Raw genomic sequence first — 26819 nt, forward strand, 5'->3', positions numbered from 1 at the left:
GAGTCTGCAGTGTGCTGAGTGATAAAGGGAGACAAAAAAACAACAAACAAGGACAACAACAACAACACTGAAAAACTGTCTCTCTCCGGTGCTAAATCTACATAGAAGTATCCTCTGGCTTAAGAAACATGAAGCTCAAATCGCCAATTCTGCTAAGGTGTAGTGACTCATTTGTCAGTTTCAGTTATGACTTAACTAAAATGTCTGTTGAGTAACCATCATGGTGGCGTTCCACAAAGAGAACCATACTGCTTCAATTCTCACTAGTTAATCGCTTCTATACAGCATACAGCTAATGAAATGGCAATGCCTCCAGAATTTTCTTCATAGTACAAGTCACCCTCAAAAAGTGCTCAATTCTACATTTGGGCTGATGGGTAAATGGCAGCACTACCTCCTTTGTAAGCCGAACATAAGTCAAGTAGCTGAATAAGTAATTCAGGATTTGTTGAATACATGCTTTGTATTGTTACAAAAATCCTAATCGCATCAAGAAACATAAAAAGCTTAAACACATTTTGTCTTTAGATTTATTATTTCAGAGGCACTTAATGTCTTACATTTATATAGCGCCATTTTCCCCTCAAAAACACTTTACAGTATTTACATACAGGAATGTTTCCCACCACTGTTGAAATGCAGCCACCTGACTAGTACCAGTACCATCTTCAAAGCATCAACAGTTCAGTACTCTGCCTTACCGAGACAGATCAGAATTCCAATTTACAAAATTCCAACTTGTGCTATTAAAAAGACTTAAGAGCTAAAATACAGCATCACAGTGCAATTCTGCAACATAATTGAGACTTGATCACTTTCATTAGGTTTTACAAACATTCATTATATCAAGCCCATCTCAAAATACTTCAACATAAGGCCTTTTAAGAATATCATTCTAAAACATTTCTTGTATTATTTTATAAGCCTCGTTTGCAATCAAGCACAGAATATTTTTCTCTTCCTTCTCAGTATATTTAGAAACGCTAAGTCCCAACCCTAGGGAAATATACCACCTTCCATGTCAACGAATGTCATGTCATCTATAAAGTCAAATTATTTCCCCTTGGTTATAAAATAGGACTTTTTTTTAGTTTATTAAATAAATCTGAGGTTACAGAACATTCTGTTAGTAATCAATTGAATTGTGAGGAACCACAGGCCTGGTTGCCGGAGTTCCTTATCAGTGTTATCAGTGTGCTGCGTGTGGTTTCGCTTGTCAGTGTTAGAAATTTGCTAAGTATCCCAAGTCTGCCCTAATCACAAACATAACAGCAACTTCATTTTCATTGATTCTTTTCTTTCTTCTTATTATTTTTTTTTTGCTTCATGTTTCACAAAGGGGCTCTTATAACAACCCTCCCAAGAGAAGTTGTTGTATTTGTGCTGAAAATTTTCACAAGAATAGCCATCTGGCATTCGTATTTTCACAGTTACAGTCAAAAAAATATTACAACCTCACTTAATGCATGCTGCTACCTGCTACGGTACAAATTAGGCTGATACACAAATCTGAGTGTACGGAAAGTTAGTAACACGAGAATTGTCTATTGTCTATTTGTTTTCTAATTGTGGAACAAGCATAAAAATTGATTCTGGCACCTTATGCTCCTGAACGTGATATACTCGGACTTTCCTTGATGCATCGTACTACAAATCTACTGTGATCACTGGATTCTTAAACTAGGACAGCTGTTTGCATTTGAATACTATTCAGAGAGTACTAGCAGTGAAAGTTATGGGCAAGAACTATGATCAAAGGAAAAATACTAACAGGTAGCAATCTCAACATGAAAGATGATGAAATTAATGAAATCAGCATACAGCAGCACATCCAAATTCATATCCATTTTATGAAAAGATATTTTTTAAACCTAAACCTGTGATAACAGATGCACAGAGAGCAGATTTATTGCATGTTTTATGCATGCCTTCATGTAATGCATTCCTATATTATATCTTATGTGGAACAACAAAGAACTATTAGACCGTCAACGCACAACAGGTATTGCAGTTTTTTGTTTTAAATCTTAAACAGAATTCAGTTTGAGTTGTACCTTCCTACTCCCCGATGACAAAATTCACCTTGCTGTATTTAAGTTTGTGAAAATCACATGGCCACCAAAGTAATCATTTGTATGGTGGAAAAGTGATTACAGTAAATGATTTAAGAGTTTGAATTCTTCAAGGGATTTGGCATCCAGAATAATAAAACCAGCAGGGACAAGCCATACTTAGCACTGAGAACTGCTGGAGATTTTTTTTTTAATTTATTTTTAAACCAGAAATCAAGAAACCTCGCAACCAAAATTAGAGAAAAATCTGAAGGATGAAAGTGTTATTTTAGGCTTCACAGACTTGAAAAATCTATCGAGGAGTACCACTATCTCTTACTTTCAAAGTCATATCTGCAAAGCAGCCAAAACCACAAAGAGATCTGATTTTTTGAAGAGGAAGGAAAGGAAAAGTAGCTGCTGTATCACAAAACTGAACACGTGCACAGCATACACAACAGTCTGTTAAAATTATCTTCCAAAAGAATGAAGATCTGAGTCTTAACTACTACCAGTTTCCAGAGAAGAACAATTGTTCCCCCACTTTGAGGGAACTATTTGCTTTCTCACATAGCTGGAACATCACCTTTCTTTTCCCTTTCTGATTGGTTAATCCGTTCCTCCCTCAATTTCCTTCACTACCATAGGGTTTCACTAACAGAAAAAGTAGAGTTATAGAAGAGGTCTTAATAAATCAGAAGATAATGATATTGGTGAGCAGCAAACGACTGCATGGACAGATAAGGACTAAAAGAGAACCCAAAACCCAGCACAGCACTAGCTTAATTTTCTCAGCGGAAGGAATTTCATCTTTCAAGTTCAGTCCATTCTTTATCAGCAAAGGTGTATTGGCTACATCACAAGGCTTGGTGAAGGAAAAGGCTCTTTCATCAACCAAGCAGAGCACAGATCTGAAGATGGGATAATGTCCTGCATTATATGAGATAACTCAGAAATATGCATAGAACAGAGCAAAATACCCAAGATTGCTTTGCAGGAACAAGAGAGAGGTAGCAACCCTAATTTTAACAGGGCTTTTCACTGAAGGGAAAGAAGGTCTACAAAAGTCAAATCAGCTGATTTCAAATGGTTTGCATCCCAGGATGAATCAGGTTACACTGATTTAAGCCCAATTTAATTTAGGCAGGTTTTTAAACCACAAGAATAAAGACATTCTTAGTACATATTAATAATTAAACCAACATATACACAATTAGCAATATCCTACATAATAGTAAACGCTTAACAGCTTGTTTTAAGTTATCCTAGTTAATTTGTTTAAAAACAAGCTGAGTAGTTTTACTGTACAAGGTTTGCCATTCTACACATTTCCAGTAATCAGTCTCTGTAGCAGTTCAGTTTATGAATTTTAAGATCCAAATTCAACTGTGTCTTCAGTTATCTTCTTGAATTCATAGTTTCCTCTGCCATCCATGTGCAAGTAAAACTGAAACAAAAACACATACATTATCAACTCCTTAAAAATTACCAGCCCTGTAAGCACATAAGTTACAATTTTTAAGTAGCTTTAGTGTAAAATCTTAAACTCAGCTGGGCAGGGCTTCACACCTTCTGCTTCACTAAATTCAGTTACCTCTGGGGGAAAAAAGTATATATATGCATAATGTACGTATACACACACACACACACGTTCTGTTCCTATCAAGCACCAATCTACCGGTCACACCCAGACCTAATGTTGACATCCTGTTTGTTGTGACAATACACTGAAAGTATACATTCATTCCTCTATATTAACTCAGTATCCACCACCACCCCTCCTTTCCCTCCCTGCTACACACACAGTTTGGGTAAAAAAAGGTGATAACACAAGTAATGTATTAATTTTGAAAAAAAAAGTCTTTGTATTAGAGAGAAACTTATGTATAGGTATAGCAGGTAGGTATCTTCTGAAAGCAAATTCTCCATACTTTTTACTGACTTCTCATTAAAATTGATTTGCTGGTGGCTCAGGGTTATTTTTTCAGGGGCATTTTGTTTTGAGGCAAAAAACTTTTCATAATTGGAAGCACAAGAATATTTCAAATATTGCAACAGGATTATGAAAGCATGACTTTTTTTTTTTTAAAGAGAACGTGATCTACAAGAAAACTAAAATGTGAACATCTTGAATTTAATAGAAAAATCAAATGAAATCTCAACCAACTACAGATATACTTAGTGAAAGGATAGACTACATACGTCATGATGTTTCCAGAGTGATTTCCGGTGGGAGACAGTGAAGAGAGTAATGCCAACCTACATGAATAAGAAAATAAGGCAGTTAATTTCATTTTTTCCTCATAGAGAGATAGTATGTATTTTTCAGCCTGAGACAACCGATGACGTTAAATTCACAAACACAAACTTCCAGACTACTATTATTAGTGTGAATATGTAGCCTTAATACAAGGTTTTTCAATTAAAACAAACAAACAGGAGTGCTAATTTTTCCAATTGATTTCACCATTCTCTTGCTCCTGATCGTTTGGAAGAATTAACAGGGCAAGGGAGATAAAGTTGCAGGTGACTACAATATAGCTGATAATTAAAAACAGTCGAACATGGAAAAAAAAATCAAACCCCCAGGCCACAAAAGCTATTAATTATAAACTTTGTAACTGACAACTTAAAGGTAATTTTCCTTCATTTCCTTGCAACTCAGTTAACTCTGCATCTCTGTAGTCCTCATCTAATAAGAGTTCTGATACAGACTTATCACACGTACACCTAAATTACCAAGAGACTTCAAAACACTGACTGAACCCTAGCAGGCATAAAGAGACCTTGCATGCCCTATGCTTTTCTTTTTCCCCCTTTCAATAAATCCTATACTAGGCATAAGGTACAGTCCACCTTACACTATTTTCAAGCTTCATCTTAACCACATTTATAATTCCAGAAATGTAAGATTTTGAGGAAAAAAATTAAATGTTTTTAGCAGTACATTTCAAATAACTCTTGAAACTAAGTAAACTCTCACTTTTCTTAGCAGTAATGAAGTACAACAGATGAATGCTAAGGAAAAAACAAAGATTAGCAATTTTATCTCCAAATATCAGTCTTTCTAAATTAGAAACCTCGATCTCTAGAGGTCCCCTTCCAACCCCTACAATTCTGTAAAAGCAGTGAAAATATAGGAGTACTTCCTGGTACAATTTATTGAAAAATAAAAGGAAAGGACTTACCTTTCGGCAGTGGCTGTAAATGTAGCCTTCTACATCAACACTAACAGCACTGGTGCATTCATCCAGAATTGCAAACTGGGGCTTATGATAAAATAATCTTGCCATCTGGAATGCAAACCAAAGAAATTACATGAATACAGGCCTGCAATCAGTACAGCAATGTGACAATTTGAACTTAAAATCAATGTCCAAAAATTTACTATGGCAAGAGAATTTTGAGAGCTGTATTACACTACTGACTTTTTTTTTCTTTAATTGCAAAGCCATTATTCTAATAATATCTTTCACATAATCAAAGCATAAGGATGGTACAAGTTCAACATTCTTATTACATTTCAAGCAAAAGTAATTGTTACTTTAACTATCCATTTTTGCTGTATTCACATACTTCACTTTTTGGGGTGTCCTTCTTTATGTAAAATAATATTTAATACTCCATATTTACTTAAAATACAGATTGCATTTCTAAGTATTTATGCACTTGATACATACAGCCATTCTCTGTTTTTCTCCTCCGCTGAGTACATCCATCCAGTCCTGAACACTGTCCCAGCCTCCCTCACGTTCCAAGATTTGACCCAGCTGGACGTTATCCAAGTACTCCTTCAGCACCTTTTTTGAGAAATAGTGACAAAGCTTAAGTGAACTTTAAAAAATATATATTTAGTAGAGTTATAAATGATTATCCTACTGTGCAGGTGTAACATCAAGCATGATAAACATTAGAAACAAACTAGATGTGTTTTTAATAGCATCAGTATTTTTAATCCAAAGCATAACCATCTGTTTCACTTAATGAGTAAACAAATGACTTATTACCTGGTCAGAAATCCCTTTCTTCCGCTGATCTTCTAAAGTATCTGGGTATATAACTTGATCTCTGAGTGTTCCAAGAGTCATATATGGTCTCTAAGACAGTTACAGACAATAAATTATGTCAAATATTTATAAACGGACATCCAAGGAAGAAAGAGAAGACTTATCAGTTAAAGTATTCTGTCTCACCTGGGGAACATAGAATAACTTTCCTCTTACAGGTTTTGTTAAACGTCCACCAAACAAAGGCCACAACTACAACAAGAAAAAGATTGGAACTTGAGAAAAAAAGTTCTACAATAGTGTTTCTGTTGCAGATTCTTCCCCATCTATTTGAAAGTTCCCTTACCTCACCGAGAACACGGAAAAGCGAGCTCTTCCCACACCCATTTGGCCCACAAATCAGAACATTTGCACCAGATCGTACCTAAAATTGTTAAGAAAACACATTTAAACAGTAGTGAGAAAGTACTGCTGAAACATACTGAAAGCTGCTACAAATGATAACACAAACTCTTGTCCTTGTAGGCTTCTACATAGTAGCGGATTTTGACATCAGCGAAGAATTTCCAACAATACTTAACTCTTTTCTCCACCTAGTTTGACATCAAAACTGGGCCATGAAAAAAACCAACATACTAGTAACAAACTTTATTTGGAACAGCAATTTACTGAAGCAATTTAAGAAAAAAGAATTTTGTTCTTGCATATGCACATCATACAAGCATCTCTGTTTACATTTAGCTTGGTTTTCTGTGTTGTTTGGTTTTTTTGTTTGTTTTTGTTTTTTAAACTCAGACCACTTACCACTTTCACTTTAAAGTGTTACATGAAGCACAATATGTTTTTAAATTATGTTTAAAAATCTTACCTCAAAGTTCAGGTCTTGGATCAAAACATCACCATTAGGTGTCACCAACGGAACGTGATCAAACCTATTTGTATTTAAAGAATAAAATAAATTAAAACAGAACCAGATGCCTAAAGGCAGGTAACACTGCATGCTTAGACAAAGGTTCAGGAACAGAGAAGGCTTCAGCAGCATTTCATTCAGTACATTGTCTCAGTTTCCAACCATCAGCAGCTAAGAAAATTACGACTGCTCTTGTTTCATGTGTGTTTACTGAAACTCTTGAAAGGTTTTCTTCATACATCTGTTTTCTGAATACTTCTAAATCTTTAGTCTCCAAAACATCATATGGATACTCACCTACATTTACCTTGCTTTTTTTAAAATAGCTCTATCACCAACTTCCTTCTACCCTCCACCTCTATTCCCACATCTGGCTTCCACACTAACTAGATTGAAGCTATTCAGTCTCTTAACTTGCCTTACTTTGTGTCTTTGTTTCAGTACTACATCAACACTATGTTTCTTAGGCCACACAAAAAAAAAAAAAAAAACCAAAAAAAAAAAAAACCACAAACCCATTCAGTACTTTACATTGGTAAAAGACTTAAAAAAAAAACACCAAAAAACAAAAAACAAAACAGACTATGTTAAAAATACAGAAGGCGTAAGAACTTGAAAAACATACTTGATAAGGTTATCGGTGTTGATAATTTCTCCAGATCCTGGTATCAAAGGCAAAGCTTGCTTCATATCTGCATCTTAATTTAAAGAAAAAAAACATATTAGAAACTGGAGCATTAAGAAGAGATGCTAAGTATTGTACAGCATACAGCCCTTTTACCTTTTTCTTGAGATACCATGGTACGCTGATATTTCCCACTATTCAAGTCCTTCAGAACCTGCATTAATTCTGTAATTCGAGCTGTGAAACTAAAGAAAATAAAACCTATAAATAATCCTTAGAAGCTTCAGAAATGTATGTAAGCAGTAGCAATTATTCTACTAAGTTGTCAAAATGAAATGTTCATCAACCCAGTACAGGAAGTGAAGATTTTAGAACTGCACTAAGGTTGCAAGAACCTTTTCCTACTACAGTCAGATATTTGATATTTTAGTGAAGGACTTATGGTAAGTGAAAATACCCCAAGCATTTTGGTAAAATAACAAATAATTGATTCACAGGTACCTGCCAACATCCTTTCAACTAAGCATTCAAACTGAATGCTACTACTTTTTAGTGGAGATAAATATCATGTTTTAAAATACAGTGTTCCCAGTACAAAATATTTTTAATTTTAGAATACACTGTTCTGAACAAAGCACACAGCCCATTTTAATTCTTCAGTTATCTGTTTCTTAAAATGAGATGAGAATCAGCAAAAAGGTAACTTTAAGATTGATCATGTATACAATACTGCTACACTTACCCAGCCAATCTCGTCATCTCACGACCTGCTAGGACTATCCTACCCAAAGCTTGAGACATTCTCAGTAACATCCTTCCACTTTGGTAGTAATCCTAGAGTAGAATAAAGTTTCTTTATATGAACTAACAAAACATGAATTCAATATATTGTTTTAATTCTCTTCTGTTTACCTCCAGAAGTTCTGCATGGGTACTATTCTGATGACGAGGATCAGCCAGGTTCAAAAATGGACGACTAACAACCAGGTAACCAACCACAGTGGCAAGATCTGCAGTTTTTAAGGGTAAATATTAAACCACATATTAATCAGAGTAATAACAAAAAAACAACAACACAGTTTAGTGTTGGCTATTTGTTACAGTCCACTACTACTGAGCACTTACATTTGGCAATGATAGTATCAATGAAACCCATAGAGAACCGGAACAGGATGAAGTTATGTAAGTGTTCCACCTGGAAAGTTACAGAAACAAAAGAAGTCAAACTTCATCAGTACTTATTTTACTATATTTTATTATTTTTTAGAATTTGAATCCAAGTAATGTTATTTTTCAATAAGTCACAAACACCCCTAATAACACCTACAGCCTGTGATAATTACTATCGATGTCCCTGCTGGCAAACATCTGCATTCTAGATCAAGGAAACCTACACCTGGAACTAAGCAGTGAGAGGACAGCAACAGCAGTGGGTAAAAAGGAGTTGAGCAACAAGACAAAGACCATTCAGTCAGAAAATTACATCCTGATTTTATTCTAAAAACGGACCTATCATCTGATGATATTAGCAGCATAGACACTAACTCAACTCAGTTTAATTTATACAAATACACACACCAAGACCAAGTGAAAGGCTTAGAAGAATTCCAAATTAAAGAACACAAAACACAATAAGTAATGAAATGGAACTCGGCAGCAGGAAAAAGAGGAAGAGAAGTGGACAGAAGCAATGAAAGTTGGCAAAAGAAAGAACAGAAACAATTAAGGAAAAAGATGGTATACAAAAGAACAAATAAACTAAAGAGCCCTTAGTTTTTGAACAAGGCATGGAGAGTCAAAGGCTAAGTGACCCACACAAGTAGGAATACAAGACTGAGAAGTGTTTCATTTGTAATGCGATGAACAGACAAAAATCAGTGTCAAATAACTAAACCACATTTGAATTGCAAAGTAAGACTTAATCAGGAGAACTATGAGTAGCTTTAAATTAACGTTTTTAGAGACACACATTTTGGGACATTTCCATTTCTCAGCTTTTCCTCTATATTCTCCAATTTTATTCTACTCTATTTTTACGTATACAACAGTATACAGTTAACAGAATAAAAACAAATCTCTTCTTCAGCATGCTCTTAGAAAAATCAGTGTATGGCAACTTCAAGAGATCATACATTACAGAAATCCAAGATATTATCCATTTCTGCAGTACACAGCATCTTTCTTCTGACCAGAACCTTGAAGTCAGCTTATGCAAACTGTTATATTAATTATTTTAGTCGAAATCATATCACTAACTACTACGCAAAAATTCTGACACAAAACTGGCAATAATCAAACTGACTTTAAGATTGCTAGTACAAAAATCAGCTGTTCCAGAAAAGCAATCTCAATGTCGACAGTTTTAGACAAACCATTTTCTGATGATATAAGTCTGTAAAAAGGATCAAACAAATGTCAGGGTAAAAAAAAAAAAAAAAAAAAAAGAAAAGAAAAGAAAAGAAAAAAAGAAACTTGAATTGTGATGAGAAAATCAAAGTTTTGCTTACAGTATTTTTAAAAGTCTTACCAGTTTACGGAAGGTTCTGTGAATAGTCTGTTTTTCTCTCAAATTTCCATTGTAGAAAGCAATTTCTTCACTTTAAAAAAAAACAAAGAAGGAAACTTCAGAAAGAGTCAACTATAAAAAGCAGATGTTTCTTTTTGTGTGAAATAGGAGTTTGTGCCCTTTAACAACTACCACGTACACAGCTTTTCTTTCAAATTAGGAATACAATGCAAATAGAAATTATTACATAATAAACTATATAAATATGCGAACACTTTGCTCAGAACAGATAGTGTCTTTCCAAACATATTTACACCACAGAATTATTTTGTCACTTCTATCTTGCAAACTAAGTAAATCTATACCTGTTTGTAATAAGCCGTGAGTTGACGTATCTGTACTCCCCTTCATATTTTTGTTCTATGATAGTCATCTTGCCAATTGGTCTCCTTAAACGTGTAAGGAAAAACCCTGACACAATCAAGTATGCCATCATGCTAGCTGGACCCTGTAAATATCAAAACAGAATAAAAACTTTCAATCCAATAGTTTACAACAACAAAAAAATTAATAAATTCCAATGTAAACTGCAACATCTGTATCCAAAATGCACAGAAAGCATTAAATCCTTGACATCCTTGATTCTCTATGTGTCCGTATTAGCACCCCCTTATAATTCCTGTCATGCTGCTTCTCTTTCATGCAGCCAGCACAGTCATCTTTCTCCTAATTCCCTGTTCACAGATGTCATTTTCCCTCCCAGCTCCCTACTCAAATTTTTATCATCATCCATGTAAAACCTCCATCTTCTGTTTTTCTTACTTGTTTCACTAAGTTTCCTAAATCTTTTCTACCTTCTCTCCCTCATTTCTGCCCAAGGAATAGCTCCTCTTTATACAAGTTACAAAGAAACAGGAAAACCAATTCTTCCCTCAAAAGAAAGTCATATATAATAAGAGCAACCAGACAGGGCACTGTTCCAAAGGGAATTCCCAAGCAACAGCCAAAAGAAAACAAAGAACTTATGTTTTATGACAGCTGAGCTCCTGCAAATTCTTCTTCTGCCACAGATCACAGAGCCATAGAATTGTTAAGAGTTGGAAGGGACCTTTAAATGTTATCTAGTCCAACTCCTCTGCAACAAACAGTGACACGCACAGATAATTAGGTTGCTCAGGGCTTGATCTAGTCTTGCCTTGAAAGTCTCCAGGGATGAGGCATAAACCACATCTCTAGGCAACCTGTTACAGTGCCTCACCACCCACACTTTTTAAAGGCTTTTTCCTTGTGTCCAACCTAAATCTACCCTCCTTAAGCTTGAGAGCTTTCATCTTGCTTGCCTCAAGACAAAAAGAATTTACGTTTATAAAACACTAAGCGTAAAAGCGTATTTTAGTATATCTTTTGAAATAATGGATGAAATTATGATTAACATCTAACATTCTCCTCAGACTCCAGATACAATGCTAAAGCAAAGGGAAAAAAACCTTACTTATGCAGAAAGCACTCAAGTTACCTGAGCTCCTATTGCACTTGTTAGCTTGAAGATATACAAAACTATATCCAAGAAGGGCTGTAAGAGAAGCATAGAGGAAAAAAATAAATGTTAAAACATCAACATGAGTATAAAATGGTAATTTTACTTCATTACATCAAAAAACAAAGTTTTGCACATGAAATAGAGGAAAATGCATACTCAGCCACCCCTCCATAACCAGAATAGTATCTGTATTTAACTATGAATTAGCAATTATTTTTCTTCTGAAATCTAACTGAGAAAGTACGCACACATCCCTGCTTAACTGTTAAAAAAAAGTAATAAAAAAAGCATTATGTTCCTTAAAACAAAATTTAAGTAAAAACATTATCATCTGCCACAGTTTTTTATTAGAGATTGTGGAAACTGCAGAGAAAAAACATATTAGCATAACAGCTTAAATGAATTTTTGACCATAGGTATAACTCAAAGTTCTCTATGAAAAGTCTTACCTTGCTAAGGTTTGAGTACAGGTCCACTACACTGTTACAGAATTTTTCCACATCCTGCGTAAGGAGTTGATCTGGGTTAGCTATTCTGTTGTCCAGATTTCCCATTTTGTAGTATGTGTAAGCCCTGAAACAAAACAGCGGTTAAGAGGCAGAAGAGAAATCATTGTCTTGTGATCTCTAATAGCTGGAAATTCCTTACATCATACAATAAGGGGGAAAGCAATGCAGACATTAAATGACTGCATGGAGTCAACACCGCTTATGCTTCTGCAAGAACAGACCCATATTAACTCTTGCAGAAATGTTTAGGCTCCAGGATGTCACCCTAGATGGAGTTCAGCCCCAGACTGCTCTATGCATTGGTGCTGCACTTCAAGTTAGAAAATCCTTGTCATCATCACAACAGCACACCTGACAACCTAAATTTAGTGCAGAGGAACATAAGAAGCTACTCAAATTCAAATATCCAATCCAGTCAGTAGATTATTAGCACTAAACAAGAGTAACTGAAGGACTTTGGAGAGCTCACTTATTAATAGAAGCAGTACAGTGCCTTTTTTTTTTTTTGTCCATTTGAGCCAACTCTGCCAACTTTGCACCTGCTGCCATACACACCCTGAATGAACTGCTCATCCTTCATTTCAAGTGGAACACAATCAGAAGTCTTTTCTAAACAATATAGCTACTAAGCATCTTGCTGAATTCTTACTATGGCTTTAAAATGATTTGTTTCAATTTGGATCAATTCAGTTTTTAAAATTCTAGACATTAATAAGGTGTTACTTACTTGAGATATTCCTCATAGAGGTATTTGGTGAGCCTTACTCGGAAGCACAGTTTCAGTTCATTTAGACCATATTTCAAGAAGTTATTTACTAAAGAGATCTAAAAAGAGACAGTATTTCAATATTCAATATACCTCAATTCATTTGAAACACAGATTGTGCAAACACTTCAAAGTAGGTGAACTGTCCTCTGGAAGTCAATAATACTGTTTAACTTACATAAAACTAAATATATTGTGTCTACACAATCACTGATTAAGTTTTCATCTGCATTTTTGACAACTCCAGTTCCCTGTGGCACTCATCAGATCAGAAGATCTACTATAAACCAACATTCAGATAACATATCTTTAGCTTTTCTGCTAAATTAAAGAGTGCCACCATTTAATAGTCAGTGCCTTAGTGACTAATTCACTACTGTGCCTATCATATAACAGATTACCTATTAGGTAGCAACAATTGTTTTTTGTTGTGTTTTGTTTTTATCTAGTGGGGGCCAGATTTTGAAAAGCTGAAGGAAAAGTCAATGGGAAAAAACACCCAAATCCTACAAAAAAGTTGTAAGAAATTTAAAACTAGAAACCCAAAAAGAGTTCTTTGATTTTGTCGAAGAATTCTAAAACTACACGGCTGAAACATCACCCAACTCATAGAATGAGACTAGGCAGTACTACAGGTGTCATATTATGCAGATATTCAAAATTACCATCAACAAAACCAACCTGAAAAACCAAACATAACTCAGCAAAATCAGCAAGCATACAGTAATATGCCAATAGTCTCTCACATACTGAAGCCAGAAAATTAAATCTGTTTAATACAGACCTTCACATAAAACAACTGCTCCCCTCAGACTCTGAGAGACCCGTTTGAAATCTTTTCCTCAAATTTTTAACTTGCTTCATTCTTATAGCAGAAAATATTTTAAATCTAAGAGAAGCACTTACGGCAGGCATTGCAGCAATGAAGTTGAACAAGTATTTCTTGAAATCTTTCCTGCTGCGACCAATGATGGCACTGCAAACAGCCATAAACTAAGAGTTATTTACAAGAGAAACTATAATCTAGTAGTACTCAAGCAGAGAAACAGTGAGTAGATCACACAGCAGACGAAAAAAACCTCACAGCAAAGACCTATGGTTTGTAGCTGCAGGACCAACAAGTAAAATATGTATCAGGAGTATCTTACTGCCTCCCAGTAGTAACAAAAAAAAATTATCCTCTGATATAAAGATATAACTACTGCTGTTGAACTTCCTTATGTGTTCTTGACATCACAGAGGTGCTAATAGATAAACTGGACAGACAGAAAATATTGCTACTAGCTGACTGATAGTTTCAAAAGAATAGAATCTGAATTTTCTAGCTGAAAAGACAAGGCAATATGAAGACAGAACCATCATATGAAGACAATACCATCAGTATTAGAATTTTATTTCATCTTAAAAATGAGCCAATTTGTTTCATAACCAATTAAAAAAACCAAAATGTTGCTGATGAAAAGCTACATTTATTTGGAAATATTGCATATGAGAGACTAAGAGTTCATTGGTTCTGAAGCGAGCAGGAAAAACACAGCAACAGTACAGCACAGTTGCTTCACTGCTGCAGCAGCTATGGAAAATTAGCAGAGTACTTGACTGTCTATGTTACCAGGTGCAGCAGTTTTTAAAACACCGTACCAGCACCAATAAGTTTTAAAGCATCATCTTGAATACCCCTCTGTTATTTCTTTACAGTTCTATTATGGGAACAAAATATCTGTAATTTAACAGAACTACATATTTCTGATTCTATTCAAAATAACTTTACACCTCTGAAGTTCTAATGCCCCCAAATTCTGTTACGCAATCACCTGTGCATTAACTTCATTTGTTGCATGACCATCACATCACCATTCTAAAACACCTCTATAGATGTTCAGATCAACACAAGACAGAGTTGTGAATGTACAAAATATGACTATGACTGAAAAATCATTTTGCAAGAGGTAAATGTGGCTTAAAAATAAATAATTGGTGACCAAACAATAATTTTTTCTCATTTTTAAAATTATAGGAGCCATGAAATTATGACAATGCCAGTTATTCAGGCACATGAATAGGCAATAAAGTGTCTGAATTAGACCATCCTCCCCCTCTAAATGTAAGAAAAAAATAAAATAAGAAGTTAACAGATACCTTTCAATGACTGTTCCATTCTGAATCATCCAAATATCACAATATGTGCGAACTACCAGCATTACAGCAATAAGCAGCAAATAACCTGTCTAGTGAGAAATAGATATATAATAGTTAAACAATGAATAAAAGTCATCTCATTTTAGCACTCTAATAACTGAAAGTGGATGTAGCTTTTTATACTTATGTGTTTTGTTGCCATTTTAAAGCGTGCACTACAATTTTGCCCTATTCTAGGGAAGTATATTACAAGAGAAACCAACTCCAAAAACGCCCATTTTTCCTTGTTACTAAAGGCAATGCTTACCTCCTTACAAAGTGCTCTAGGGACCATTATTTTCAGGATTCGACATATCCTTGCAATAAACAGTCTGTCCACCATCGCTCGCTCCTTCTTTCCCTCTTTCTGCTCCACACAAAACAAGCAGAACAAGAAAAATGAGACTTTCTGTAAAGCATATGTAGATGGTGTACTATTCTTCCTAGCTGCATTACTTACAGCCACCTTCCTTCTGCAGTTTTTGCAGTTTTTCCTCCCAATTTTAAGACTTGCTCACACAAGTTAAAATAAATGTATGTATCAGAATGGCATGCATGAACAGCTAACAGAAATCTTAAGTAAGAACTAAGCTACTGGAACAAGCTGCAATAGGAAATAATTGTCATGATACAAGATCATAGTTCAAGCATTAAAACACATGTACAAGTTATAAAGCGTTTCGCAATTCCAAAGTTGCTTGTCTCTGGAAGACACCATTTGTCAGTATTCCTAAGGACACATTCCATTGCTTCTCTAGAGCATTGATGGCTTGAACTATACAGGCAGCTCTTTGTTGCTGAGCATATGGTTAGACTTACAAAACTAGTCCTTAAACATTCATAATGCACAGAGATGAAAAAGCATATGGCACACATAAAGCATTAATGAAAACTTCAGTAATATGTGATTGCTCCAGTTCTTCCATTTGCTTCAACATTATAAGTCTGAAGGTGTCATTCAAACTATATTTGCATCATACCCATCATTCTGACCAAAACAAAACTGCAATTATGGGACAGAAAGAAAAAAAAAAAAATCAATAGCACTTGCGATTATTAAATATATATATAACAAGAAGAAATAATTACCTCATTGTTCTGCAAGGCTTGTTTTCCACTTCTTTTACTGTAAAGGAAAAAAATAAAGTATTTTACTTTTTAAACACACACAGGAGACAAACAGAAAAGCAGTAGATTACATCCCTATCACCTATGACAAAGCAGCACAGTGTCCTCACAGCAGGAATACCTTTTATGTAAAGCTTACTTGCTAATTTTATACACTGTTACATGAAAAACTATCCATTCTACTGTTTGGTTTCATGTAGCAAAATTAAGTCTCCCTCTTATCCATTGAGTTTTGCACCATCAACTTGCGCTGTTTCTATATCTTTAAAAAAATACTTTGCAGCTCTGGCAGCAGGGTTCCAGTGACCAAGAAGGAAACTATGTGAATGCAGGTTCAGCAACCCAACTTCAATTTCACACTGTCTACATAAGCCAAACAGATTTGTTTCGCAAGGCATTTGACTTTTAAATAACTCATGCTATTTGTAAAGATTATTTGCTTATTAGCTTGTGCTGCAGGGGAAAGAGTCAGATCCTGTGAAACCAAGGCTCTGCAAAGCTGCACACTGGTTTCCATTCTGTCCTGTTTTTGCTCCCCTCATTCTCAAAGGGGTTAGAGAAAAAACAATTATCAACAATCACCCAAGAACTGTTTTTGCCCTTTAAAAAAGCAAGCTGGCATTTGAGACTTTACATTTTGTCTTCCTTTCTGAAGATCAAATAAGCACATGAAAACAGTGGGAAAGTTTACATGTTTATGTAGTTTAAGAGTGACAGCTACCCATAATAAATTGTTACATTTCTCCAACATCACACCAAAAATATTTACAGCAAACCAAACTACAGCAACAGTTTCAAGCCAGTAGCTGGGAAATCACAGGGAAGCAGAAAGCAAGCAAGGCACTGCTCCTTCTGCCTCCAACTCCCAAAGAAGTGTAGACACTGCCCTGTAACCACTTATGCACAACTTACTCAGCAGCATCTCACACCTGCACTTTAAAGTGCCATAAAGAAGGTACCTAGGATAAAACCAGGGCTACTTTAATTTACAATGTTTAGGAAGATCTCAGTGCCACTGACCAGGGAAGAAAAGCAACTTAATTACAAAGAAGGAAGAGGCAGAGGAGCAGAAGAATATGAGAAAAGAAGACCAGAAAGCAAGAAGGAAGAGATGCCAGCTTAAGAGGAGCTTAATTAAAGGTAATGGTGAAGCACAACCTCAAAAGAAGATAAAAATCTGCTAAGACTACTTGTGCAAAATTCAGAGTAAAGAACATGACAGACAGCAGAGGGCAGACCAGTGAGAAATAATACCAGTTCCAGAGATGTAACACAAGGGAAACATCTGGAAATGGTAACAGCATGCAGAGTCTAAAAAATAATTTAGGTAGAAACTACATCCTGGTGATGCAGGAATGACCTAATGCAGCTACAAGGAACTTCTTCCCTTCTTGATACATCAATTTTGAAGACAAAACAAGGCCTAAAGAGAGGATCAGTTTAGGAGCACAGGCACATCTGGTTTGGGAGAAAGAGCAAAGCATTACTTTTATGAGTTGATAACTATGACCAAACTAAGTGGCTGCCTTCCTGCATGATTCATGACTTGCAGAGACGCAAAATAAAAGCATGCTACTCTTCAAGATATCCTATAATAACTCCTACCTTTCTAACTTCAAGGTCTGCCAAAGTCTGAAGTCATAGTATTCAATATGCCACCACTGCTGCTTTAAAACTATCAGACATTAATATAAATAGTAATATATTAAGAATATGAGGTCCAGACGAATACCTGAAGCATTCAATGTTTCTCCTACAGTAACTGTAGCAATTCAGTAGGTGAAGTGACTGAATTAGCACATACTGAAGAACTAAAGAAAAACAACTGTTCAGAAACAGACATACTTGTGAACTTGTATTTAATTTGTATTCACAAAGTTTAAGATAAAAATCACATACTTGTATATAATGTCCTAACGAAAATGGAGCTGCAACAATGTTTTTCTTCCTAGAAAAGATATCACGCAAGCTCCAACAAGGCTAATACCTAAACAAGAAATGAAGCAATCACAAACTACAGATTACTGAGATGCAGAAGAACAGCCAAGGCTGAACTCAGCCTGGAACAGACTGCAGAACTTTCCTTCTTATAAGTCCCATATTTTCCGGCTGATACCTACTGGCACTACACCAAACCCCATTATCCTGTTGTAGGGGCTTGTGTGAGAATTGTGGTCACACTGTCATTGAATGTAAAGACTAAATAACACCCTCAATTAGTCAAGAACACAGCAAGACTATCTGGTTGCAGGAGAGAGCTCTAAGATACGAGCCAATTCAGCTCTCTGATATTCCAGACTTTACCTAATGCTGGAGCAGCACAGCCCTTAGTGCTGGAGAGGGTGACTGCTACATGCTGCCCAACTCCTCTGCTGCACTTTTCCTGGTAGCGGGGTTATGCTCGAGTCTGAGCAGCACATGTAAGGGCCGCTGGGAACAGAAACAGGCTGCTTTTTACTGCAGTGTTAATTTGAGAGATTACTTCACCTACACATGCCACTCTCCAGTTTGCACTCTTCATTCAAGTCAGTGCACCTGTCATCAGTGGGCCTCGAAGCTCCAGAGCTGTACGGTTAATTTGGTGATGTGGTAGGAAAACAGATACCGCTCAGGTCAGTACACTCTGTCTCTCAATCATTCAGACAGCTCTACTACCATTCAGGCAGTCACTCTATAACTGCAGAAAAGCTCCACTTTCATCCTTTAGCTCAGTTTCTCTCCATTCACCACAAGAGACACTGAAACCCTTATCCTGATGTGTACATACAGAGGCTGACTGGCTGGGGAAATGAGAATTACAGAAGCAGAAGCCATTTCCATACAGCTGAAAAAGAAGCAATGCTGGACTCAGCAGTGAAATGACAGAAGTCCCATAAGGAACACACTTCAGCTCCTTTTTACCTTCTTGACTAGACTGTGCAGCCATCATTCATTTTCTACCTTTTCCTCCTACACTAGAAAATAGAGTTTTTCCTCTATCCTTCCCTGAATTTGATTGTTGTGGGGGTACTTTTTTGGTTGTTTTGTTGTCTTTTTTCCCTTTTTAATTCCAGCCACCAGCATCCCCTAGAGAATGAGATACAACATATATGCATATACCTGCAGTTTGCAGAAAGAACATTATGAAAGCATAAATTAAGCACAAATACAGTAACATTACTCAAAGCTACAAAAAAACTTGCATAGTGAGCTGCTCTACTGATTTATTTCTCCTAAACAATAAAATCTATAGAAATACATTAGTTATTCTTATCCATCAGTATGCCAGATGAATATAGCCTTCTCTAGCAGAATTATTTCTTAATAAAACTTATCTCCAGGGGCTGCTTGCTTTTGAGTTTTCCCACATGGAAGATGCTAACTGAAACTAAGTTCACAGCTGGTTAAGAAAGAAGACCCGTCAGCACAAGCAGACTTCACTAAATGGCAAACAGATGACAGGCAAACAGGCAGACAAACTTCCAGTGTGGATCCTGCTTCCAGCAGACACCTGGACTAAGGTCTCCTCTACTCTGAATTATTCTATAATTCACTCTTTCACTCTGTGATTTTGTCTTAAAAATACAAAAGCTACTGATGCAGTGGGACACACGTGATCTGAAGAAACTGCAGCAAAATCAGCATCCAAGACACAGCCTGCTCTGTGTAATTTAACTGCAAAGAGCTTTTACAACAAATGGACATAAAGCAAGCCAAGAAAGGCTGTACAGGGCTAACACTACTACATCCGGCTTCACATTGTATGTGCATGGTAACTGAATAGTAGCTCACTAAAGATAAGTAAATAGGTAAGTAGCTAATAAATAGCAGGTAATAGAACAAAACAACACTCCTCAACATTCAGAAACATGATCAGGCAAAAAGAAAAAAGAAAAAAAAAAAAACAACACAAGATGTTTTAAAGAAAGTGATACAGTTTCAGGACTGCCCAGAAATTTGGCAGCTGATCCTGCTTTGAGGACGCTAATGTAACACAGGGGGAGGCAGAAAACTACCAGATAGCATCACTTGATTTCAGTCTCCCAGTTAGCATTGGACACAGCACTCCGTCTTTGGGTTTACCTCTGTATTTCCTCATCAGTAAAACTATTCTCTCTAAAGAAATATGCAACAATGGTGGTTGCTCAAAGGATTCCTCTCAGCATTACTGCAAAGGAAAGTGATTTCAGAAGCACTGGGAACAGCTTTCCAGAGACCACCAGTCCTGGTGACCTAAAGGGAACTACTTGGCAATATTAGGCCCGTGCTATTTGTTAGCAAACAAGAAGGTTAAAGAATTACAGTTTCTTGAAACATGAGTCGCCTTCAAGACTAAAGTTCATCAGAGTTTCATGGAAGCAATCCACACTGAGCCAAGTGTAACAACATGGAATTGCAGACGAAGACAGAGATAAGCAAGTCTTGCAGTTTAATGATGGGCGAAGAGGAAATCAGGATTTGAGAACAGTATATCATGATTAACTACAAAGAAGCTACAAAGTTCAGGTCATGCAACCTGCTTTCTATAGGGTAGGATATGTGGCTTCTGCTAAACACCGTACAAAGGAAGAGGTTTTGTTACAGAGGGAAATGGTGCTCTTCAAGCAGTTGTTACCTCTGAGCAATTTTTATGTGTGTCTTCTGCAGCCCTTTCATGAATAGAGGTGCAATTTTCAGTCTATTTTGCAGTCACTCTGACACTGCAAAGACAATACAATTCAAACAACTAAAGCTGGAATACAATTGCATAGACTGTTACAGTGGGAGGGACTAACAGCTCTATTGAGAAACACAGTGCGCACCTCACAGCGTAATCACTGACAGACAGCTCCACACTGTGCGCCCGGTGCAGAGTAAGAGAGCAACAGCACAGTTATTTTGGGTCAAGGGCAGCAGGCTTACTCAGAAGCACGGGCACAGTCCAAAAGCATGCACACTGACACAGTGCACCCTGAGAGCACACAGAAACGAAGGGAATGATTTTCTTGGCTCAACAGGGGAGCCTGGTTGCAGCATAACCAAAAATAATGTGAGAGAAGGCATTCAGGTGACCCAGAAAGGGACTGAAAGGTCACAGGCAGCTATGGACTGCAAGCTGAGCTCTGACTGCTGTGCTGCTACAGCTCAGAAGGTTTCTAGAAGCATTTCAGAAGGCAACAAAGCAGTACTGTTCTAGAGGAAAATCTCAGTTTCAGTAGAAGCCTGTATCTCAGTAACACACAAAGACAAAGGAAAAAGGCTACAGCTATTGTTTTTCCATAAGCTTGTGCCCTGGCCTAGGCTGTGGCTGTCACTCTCCCTCAGGTACGTCAGAGGAAAGAGACTTCATTCTTCTTCCTGCAACATGAAAAACAAACAAACAAACCCTACTTCGCACTGTCATACACTCATATGCTAGATCTTGGCTTAGAGAACAACCACTTTTGGCAACTTAATAAAAGAGAAGCCACAAATTAACTACCCAGGCCCAAAACAAAGGCAGTCTGAGCTCAAGAAGGCCTGAGTCACCCAGTTCCTCCCGACTCTGTGCCCTCCAGCTGAGGACATATTTTCTGAGCCTCAGGCAGTCTATTTTTCCCCCCTTCAAGGTCAGATTTAGGATTACAAGAAGATGTACCTAATCTGTATGTTTAGGCCAGTTGTTTTATTTTTCATGTTAATGCAGAAATGGCATGTAATGGACTGATCAGTCACATTTACATGCTGGTTCAGTCAATCACAATGTAGCTGCCTACTCTTTCTTCATTAACCTTTCCATTGTGCAGCATGGGTTCTCCTTAAAACTTCCACATACATGTAAGCAATCTGGCCATCTGCTGCAATGCAGCTTCAGCCTTTTTTGTCAGTCTTGGCACCTCCACACAGGAACAAGGCCCTTTGTGCAAAGAACCAAGCATGGACCTCACACAAGCATTTTCAGAGCCTAAAGAAACAAGGAATAATAAAGAGAATAATATCTTAAGTGCAAAAACACTGAATAACTAAAAGCAAGACTTGTTTTAAGTTACAAGTGTCACCCACTGTGTTTTAACTTCTGTACTGGATTTTGTAATGTTTGAACAAGTTTTTATCAGTTCCGGTTGTACGTACATGAATCACTGTCAAGTTCAAGGGCAGTCCTGACAAACACCAGCTTCCACTCCCTGAGAGGAAGAAGGCTGAGAAGCCCAGTGACAGCTAAGTGGTACAATGCTCACACATCACCTAAGCTGACCTGCATAAAAGCCTGCTTGACAGACACCGCATCAACAGCTCCCCGCTTTGGCCCAGTCCAATCTCTAAAGCTCCTGGCAAATATTTTTCTTCCTTTAAGCATTTTTTCCTCTTCATAGAAGGGGCAGAAATCACATGGATTTCAAAAGTTTAACATATATAAAATTAAGTTTTGATACACCAGCATCCACTTGGATTTTAATGGATGTACTGGGTGACAGGGAAGGCCGGTGTGTCTAGGAGCAGACTATAAACATCTTGTCACCTTCCATACACTAAAATTGCTACTATATTCAGCTTCTTCTCTTTCCCTAACCCTGCAGTTCCAAACTCTTTACCAAAGTGCTTCCTGCAGTGCCTTTCAGGCCCCTCCTCCAGCAGAAACCTGTATGTGTTTCTTGAAAATAATCCAAGTACACTCTCTATTTGTGCAAGTACTTCACTTCCAACCAGAAAGAGACTAAGGAACAATTCCCATTAGAGTGAGAGAATCACAGACAACCACCAGCTCCTTTATGTAACACCCATTAAGGTTTTATTTCTGAAGCAATCAAATTTTAAGCTTGTTGTTCTAGGCAGTGGTGTCTAACGTAAGACAAAGCTCATAAGACACGGGGTTAGACTTTTGCAAGTGAAAAACAACTTTGTTTTACTTTAAACATCACACAGCACAGGTTTTCCTTCTTCCTTCCTTTTACATGCAGTCCTATATTGCATATAACCCTATTTCATCATCTACCATTTTTTTTTACCATTGGTATCCAATATGAGCTTATAGCCCTTGCTTAAAGAAGAAAAGTTTATGTGAACCAAACTGTTCCAGTCATTGCTTGGGCTGGTTTCTTTAATGTCGCAAAAAATATGAATTAAAAGCTACATTTGTGCACTGTCAGTAAATTCAAAGTCATCTGTATTCAATTAAAATAGTAATTCTTAGCAACAAATTGCTATCCCATAGTAACAGCAGCTACTAAAAGGAAATATTTGCTGTTTGCGTTTGCATACAGCCAAACAGTACTTGTAATGCACCAGAACACATCATCAGTTAGGAAAATGCTACAGACTGAGAAGCTTCTATTTCAGTACTGTTTATTACTTAAAAACAACACCAGCTCCAAAAACCAGCCTTTACAGATCTTGCTCAAGGTCCTGGGCATTAAACTTTTTGTTGCTGTTTTAGCAGACAGAGGACAAAGTACAAAGACTACTCATCAGACCTCCATTAGTTCTCCTTCTTTCTCCTATCCTTCAAATATTTTTCCAACGCCCAGTACTGTGGGGGAGGGAGGGAATGCAACCACTGGTCTCTAATACAGATTTTTTGAGTCACTTCCCTAAATGGAAGTGAGTTTTTCAGTGGCCAAAAAGATCATCAGTGCCAAAGTCCCTTGTGCTGATAAAAACTGCTCCTGACAAATTAAAGACATGATTGGTTTCTCCTGTATTATATACCCAGGATTATGTTCTTTCCCAAACAGGACAACATTTTTTTTCCCACTATAAAAGCACACCAAATAGCACAGCTCAGGTCATCACTGCATCTACATGTAACAACTTTCTGCCTCCCAAGTCATCAAAGGTTTTTCCTAGGAAACAGACTTTATTTTGATGAGAGCAACTCAAATGGAAAAACAGGGCATTTTTGCTTCCTTGACTAAAGCACAGAAAATAACATGGAATACCACTGAGCTTCTTCCTACAAGCCAACAGTTCTATTCTGAGCTATTTTTGAGGATTTTAGAAATGTTTAGTTAAAATTTACTGTCATCTGCAGGTGATACAACCTCTCAGTTCTGCACAACTGATGAGCAATGTAACAGGTCCTACAGCAGAACAGCTGTGACTAATCCAACTAACACTAATTAAGTGATCTTTGACCTACTAGGCTAGTAGGTAGGCTAGCATAACATCCAGCTTAATTATTCATACCTCACTACTTGATATGAGTTGTACCGGACTTTGTCCCTATTGTCTGACAGCAGAAATGTAGGTGAGAGTTGTCTCTTTCTCCTGCAATAGTTTCTTTAGCTGACTATTCCCTATCATAATTAACACACACATGAAGATTTACCGCTTATTTGTATGTCAGTATTGTATACCAGCACAAGTATGCTGGAATAGAAAAATCTGGCACAGCGACAGTCGCTCCCAAAGTGTGCTATAATTTATGTTAGCAACAAAGCATTAGGAAATGAATGATACATAAACTGACAAGACTAAAAGAGGATGAGGCAATGGTAATAAGTGGTTGCTTTTGTGGTGTAGGCAATGCAACTTGCTTACTGCCTCTTCTTGATAGGCAGCATTCTGTAATGCTCCTGGCAAGGTTGGCCTCACAAGGAAAAATGTGGAGAAAAGAAGGAAGACCAATGGGCAAATCTCATCCTTACAAAAAGGAGCAGCATAGCTGGCCATGAAACAACTGAATGGTGGATGTAGAGCTTGTTATTCACAGCCCCAACATAACAGCAGTATTAAGGGCTATGCAACAGAGTGCCTCAAAAGCCTAAAGCAGTAGTTGCATAGGTACAAACTGGTTGGCAAACACGGTACTTATTTTAGAAACTGCATTTCTAATAGATTTGAGAAAGCAAAATGGTGTAAGAGAGGCAGATTACAGCAGTAAGAAAGAGGTATGAGGATAACTGTAGTATAGATAGAGGAAAAGGGATAGGTCACGTCAGGTCAGACCACCTCAAGTCCATTCAACTGCTAAATGTATGAATCATCTCCACTTTGCAACAGACAATAACATTATAATAGCGTGTAGTCCACCTAGTATGTACAAATAACTTAGATTTTTAACACTGTACATAGCAAAATCATAAGATTCCTACAGGAGGAATGCATTCCAGGCACAATTTTCAATATTCAAGCTAGAATTTAGTTTCACCGCATTCACTCTCAGCTAATAGAGGCACTGTCCTTGTTGAGTCCAGCAGAGCAACAACAAGAAACCTGCAACAGAGACAGTTCAGGGACAATCCAGGAGCCACATTATATGTATTTCAGGAGTATATTAAATGGACCTCAATCTACAGTTGAAGGTGCGTTTCAAACTGAACGTAATCCAAGACTGTGCACAAAGTCCACTTCTCAATAAAGAGAAAGCAAGGGAAGTGTGGACAATTAGAAGGTTCACTTCAAAAGCATATTTGCAGTCTGAAGTACGAACACAAATTCTCCCAGAACATCTACCTGGCCCAGCCTTCCTTACAGACACCATTCCAATGCACTAAGTAGGAAAATCTTATAGTACATATCAGTAACCCTCTCAACTTACCACTTCCAAGCCCATCTATAAAGCTTTTCACATTTTTACAAATGGTGTTTGACTAAATTTTACAGAGATAACTGGAATATATCACCCTCGCCTATGAATTGGGCAGAAGAACAAGCCATCAATGATAGTTTAGGATCTCGTTTCCATTCCCATACAAATAACGTAACATAGCAAATTCCAAGAAGCCCTCTGTTGCTCACATTTTATGTATGTTATATGACAAAGTTACCTAACATCAGAAAGCTCTGAAGATAACACCTGTATGAAAGGAATTGGGTAAAATAACACTAAGTCATTGCTTAACTACAGGTATGTTATTACTTAAGTCTATTGAGTAAGTCCATTTCACCATCGCTGTTTAGCACCAGGATCAGGTTATGGCAATTACACGATATCTAACTGTACATGCCAGGTCTTTAGCACGCAGCCAGCGACCGAAGTCCATAGATCTGCCAGAACCACACAAGGACTGAGCCTGGAGCATCTTCACCTCCCATCACACGTTCTGGTACCCGACTGCTCCCCAGGGGCCAGCACACGACACACACACACATACACACACACATACACAGGTGAGACACCCTCACAGGTAACCCAAGCAGCCTCTATCTCTGCTACAGCTGTCGGCGTGCCGGCACCGGAATAACCCTCGCCCGTTATTACCTGTGCAGACAGGACAAACCTAAACGCGCAACTCTTTCTCAGCAGTAGCTCACAGATGGGAAAACTGAGAAAACAAATACAACTCGAGCAGCGGAGCCGGGGCGTGCCGCCACACCACGGGCAGGGGATGCCGCCTCCTCTATAGGAGACGGTCCCGAGGGTGGAGGCAGCGGACCTCACTGCAGGGAGAGCCCCGGGACCGACCTCCGGGCCCCGCTCCGTCCCCACGCACCGCTGCAGCTCGCCCCCGGCCCACCGCGCCGCGCCCCCGCCCAGCTCAGCTCAGCTCACCCGTGCTGGGCCGCAGCCCGCCGCTTGTTGAGCAGGCAGAGCAGCGCGCAGGCGGCCGCCGTGCCGCCGACGATGGCGGAATGGCGCACGGTGAGGAACTTGCTGTAGGCAGCCATGGCGCGAGCGCTGCCGCAGAGCCGCAGCCGAACCGAGCCGTGCCGAGAGGGCGC

At 37.7% G+C, this 26819-nt stretch overlaps 1 protein-coding gene across 1 annotated transcript; it reads right to left on the bottom strand.

Moving 5' to 3' along the window:
* Nucleotides 1–516: 516 nt before the first annotated feature.
* On the bottom strand, nucleotides 517–26819 carry ABCD3 (ATP binding cassette subfamily D member 3). Its single transcript, XM_015870020.3, has 23 exons — nucleotides 26650–26819; nucleotides 16182–16218; nucleotides 15361–15459; nucleotides 15054–15142; nucleotides 13821–13890; nucleotides 12876–12973; nucleotides 12089–12212; nucleotides 11616–11672; nucleotides 10465–10607; nucleotides 10121–10190; nucleotides 8719–8788; nucleotides 8506–8603; nucleotides 8336–8427; nucleotides 7750–7838; nucleotides 7594–7666; nucleotides 6927–6990; nucleotides 6405–6482; nucleotides 6245–6310; nucleotides 6059–6148; nucleotides 5732–5851; nucleotides 5240–5344; nucleotides 4254–4310; nucleotides 517–3498 (listed from the first exon to the last, which is right to left on the bottom strand). Exons 1-23 carry the CDS (start codon nucleotides 26763–26765, stop codon nucleotides 3421–3423), a joined length of 1983 nt encoding a protein of 660 aa, XP_015725506.1. The 5' UTR covers nucleotides 26766–26819; the 3' UTR covers nucleotides 517–3420.

This window comes from Coturnix japonica, chromosome 11, assembly GCF_054131305.1.
Source record: "Coturnix japonica strain WE chromosome 11, WE-NBRP24, whole genome shotgun sequence".
In the NCBI taxonomy this organism is placed as follows: domain Eukaryota; kingdom Metazoa; phylum Chordata; class Aves; order Galliformes; family Phasianidae; genus Coturnix; species Coturnix japonica.

What these genes read in the sequence shown, in the direction of transcription:
- ABCD3 (XM_015870020.3), bottom strand. Translation starts at nt 26,765, where the DNA reads ATGGCTGCCTACAGCAAGTTCCTCACCGTGCGCCATTCCGCCATCGTC. An exon ending in AATGGAACAGTCATTGAAAG is followed by an intron (nt 13,891 to 15,053) that starts GTATCTGTTAAC and finishes GGCTGTTTGCAG; the next exon opens with TGCCATCATTGGTCGCAGCA. An exon ending in AACACCGATAACCTTATCAA is followed by an intron (nt 6,991 to 7,593) that starts GTATGTTTTTCA and finishes AAATACAAATAG; the next exon opens with GTTTGATCACGTTCCGTTGG.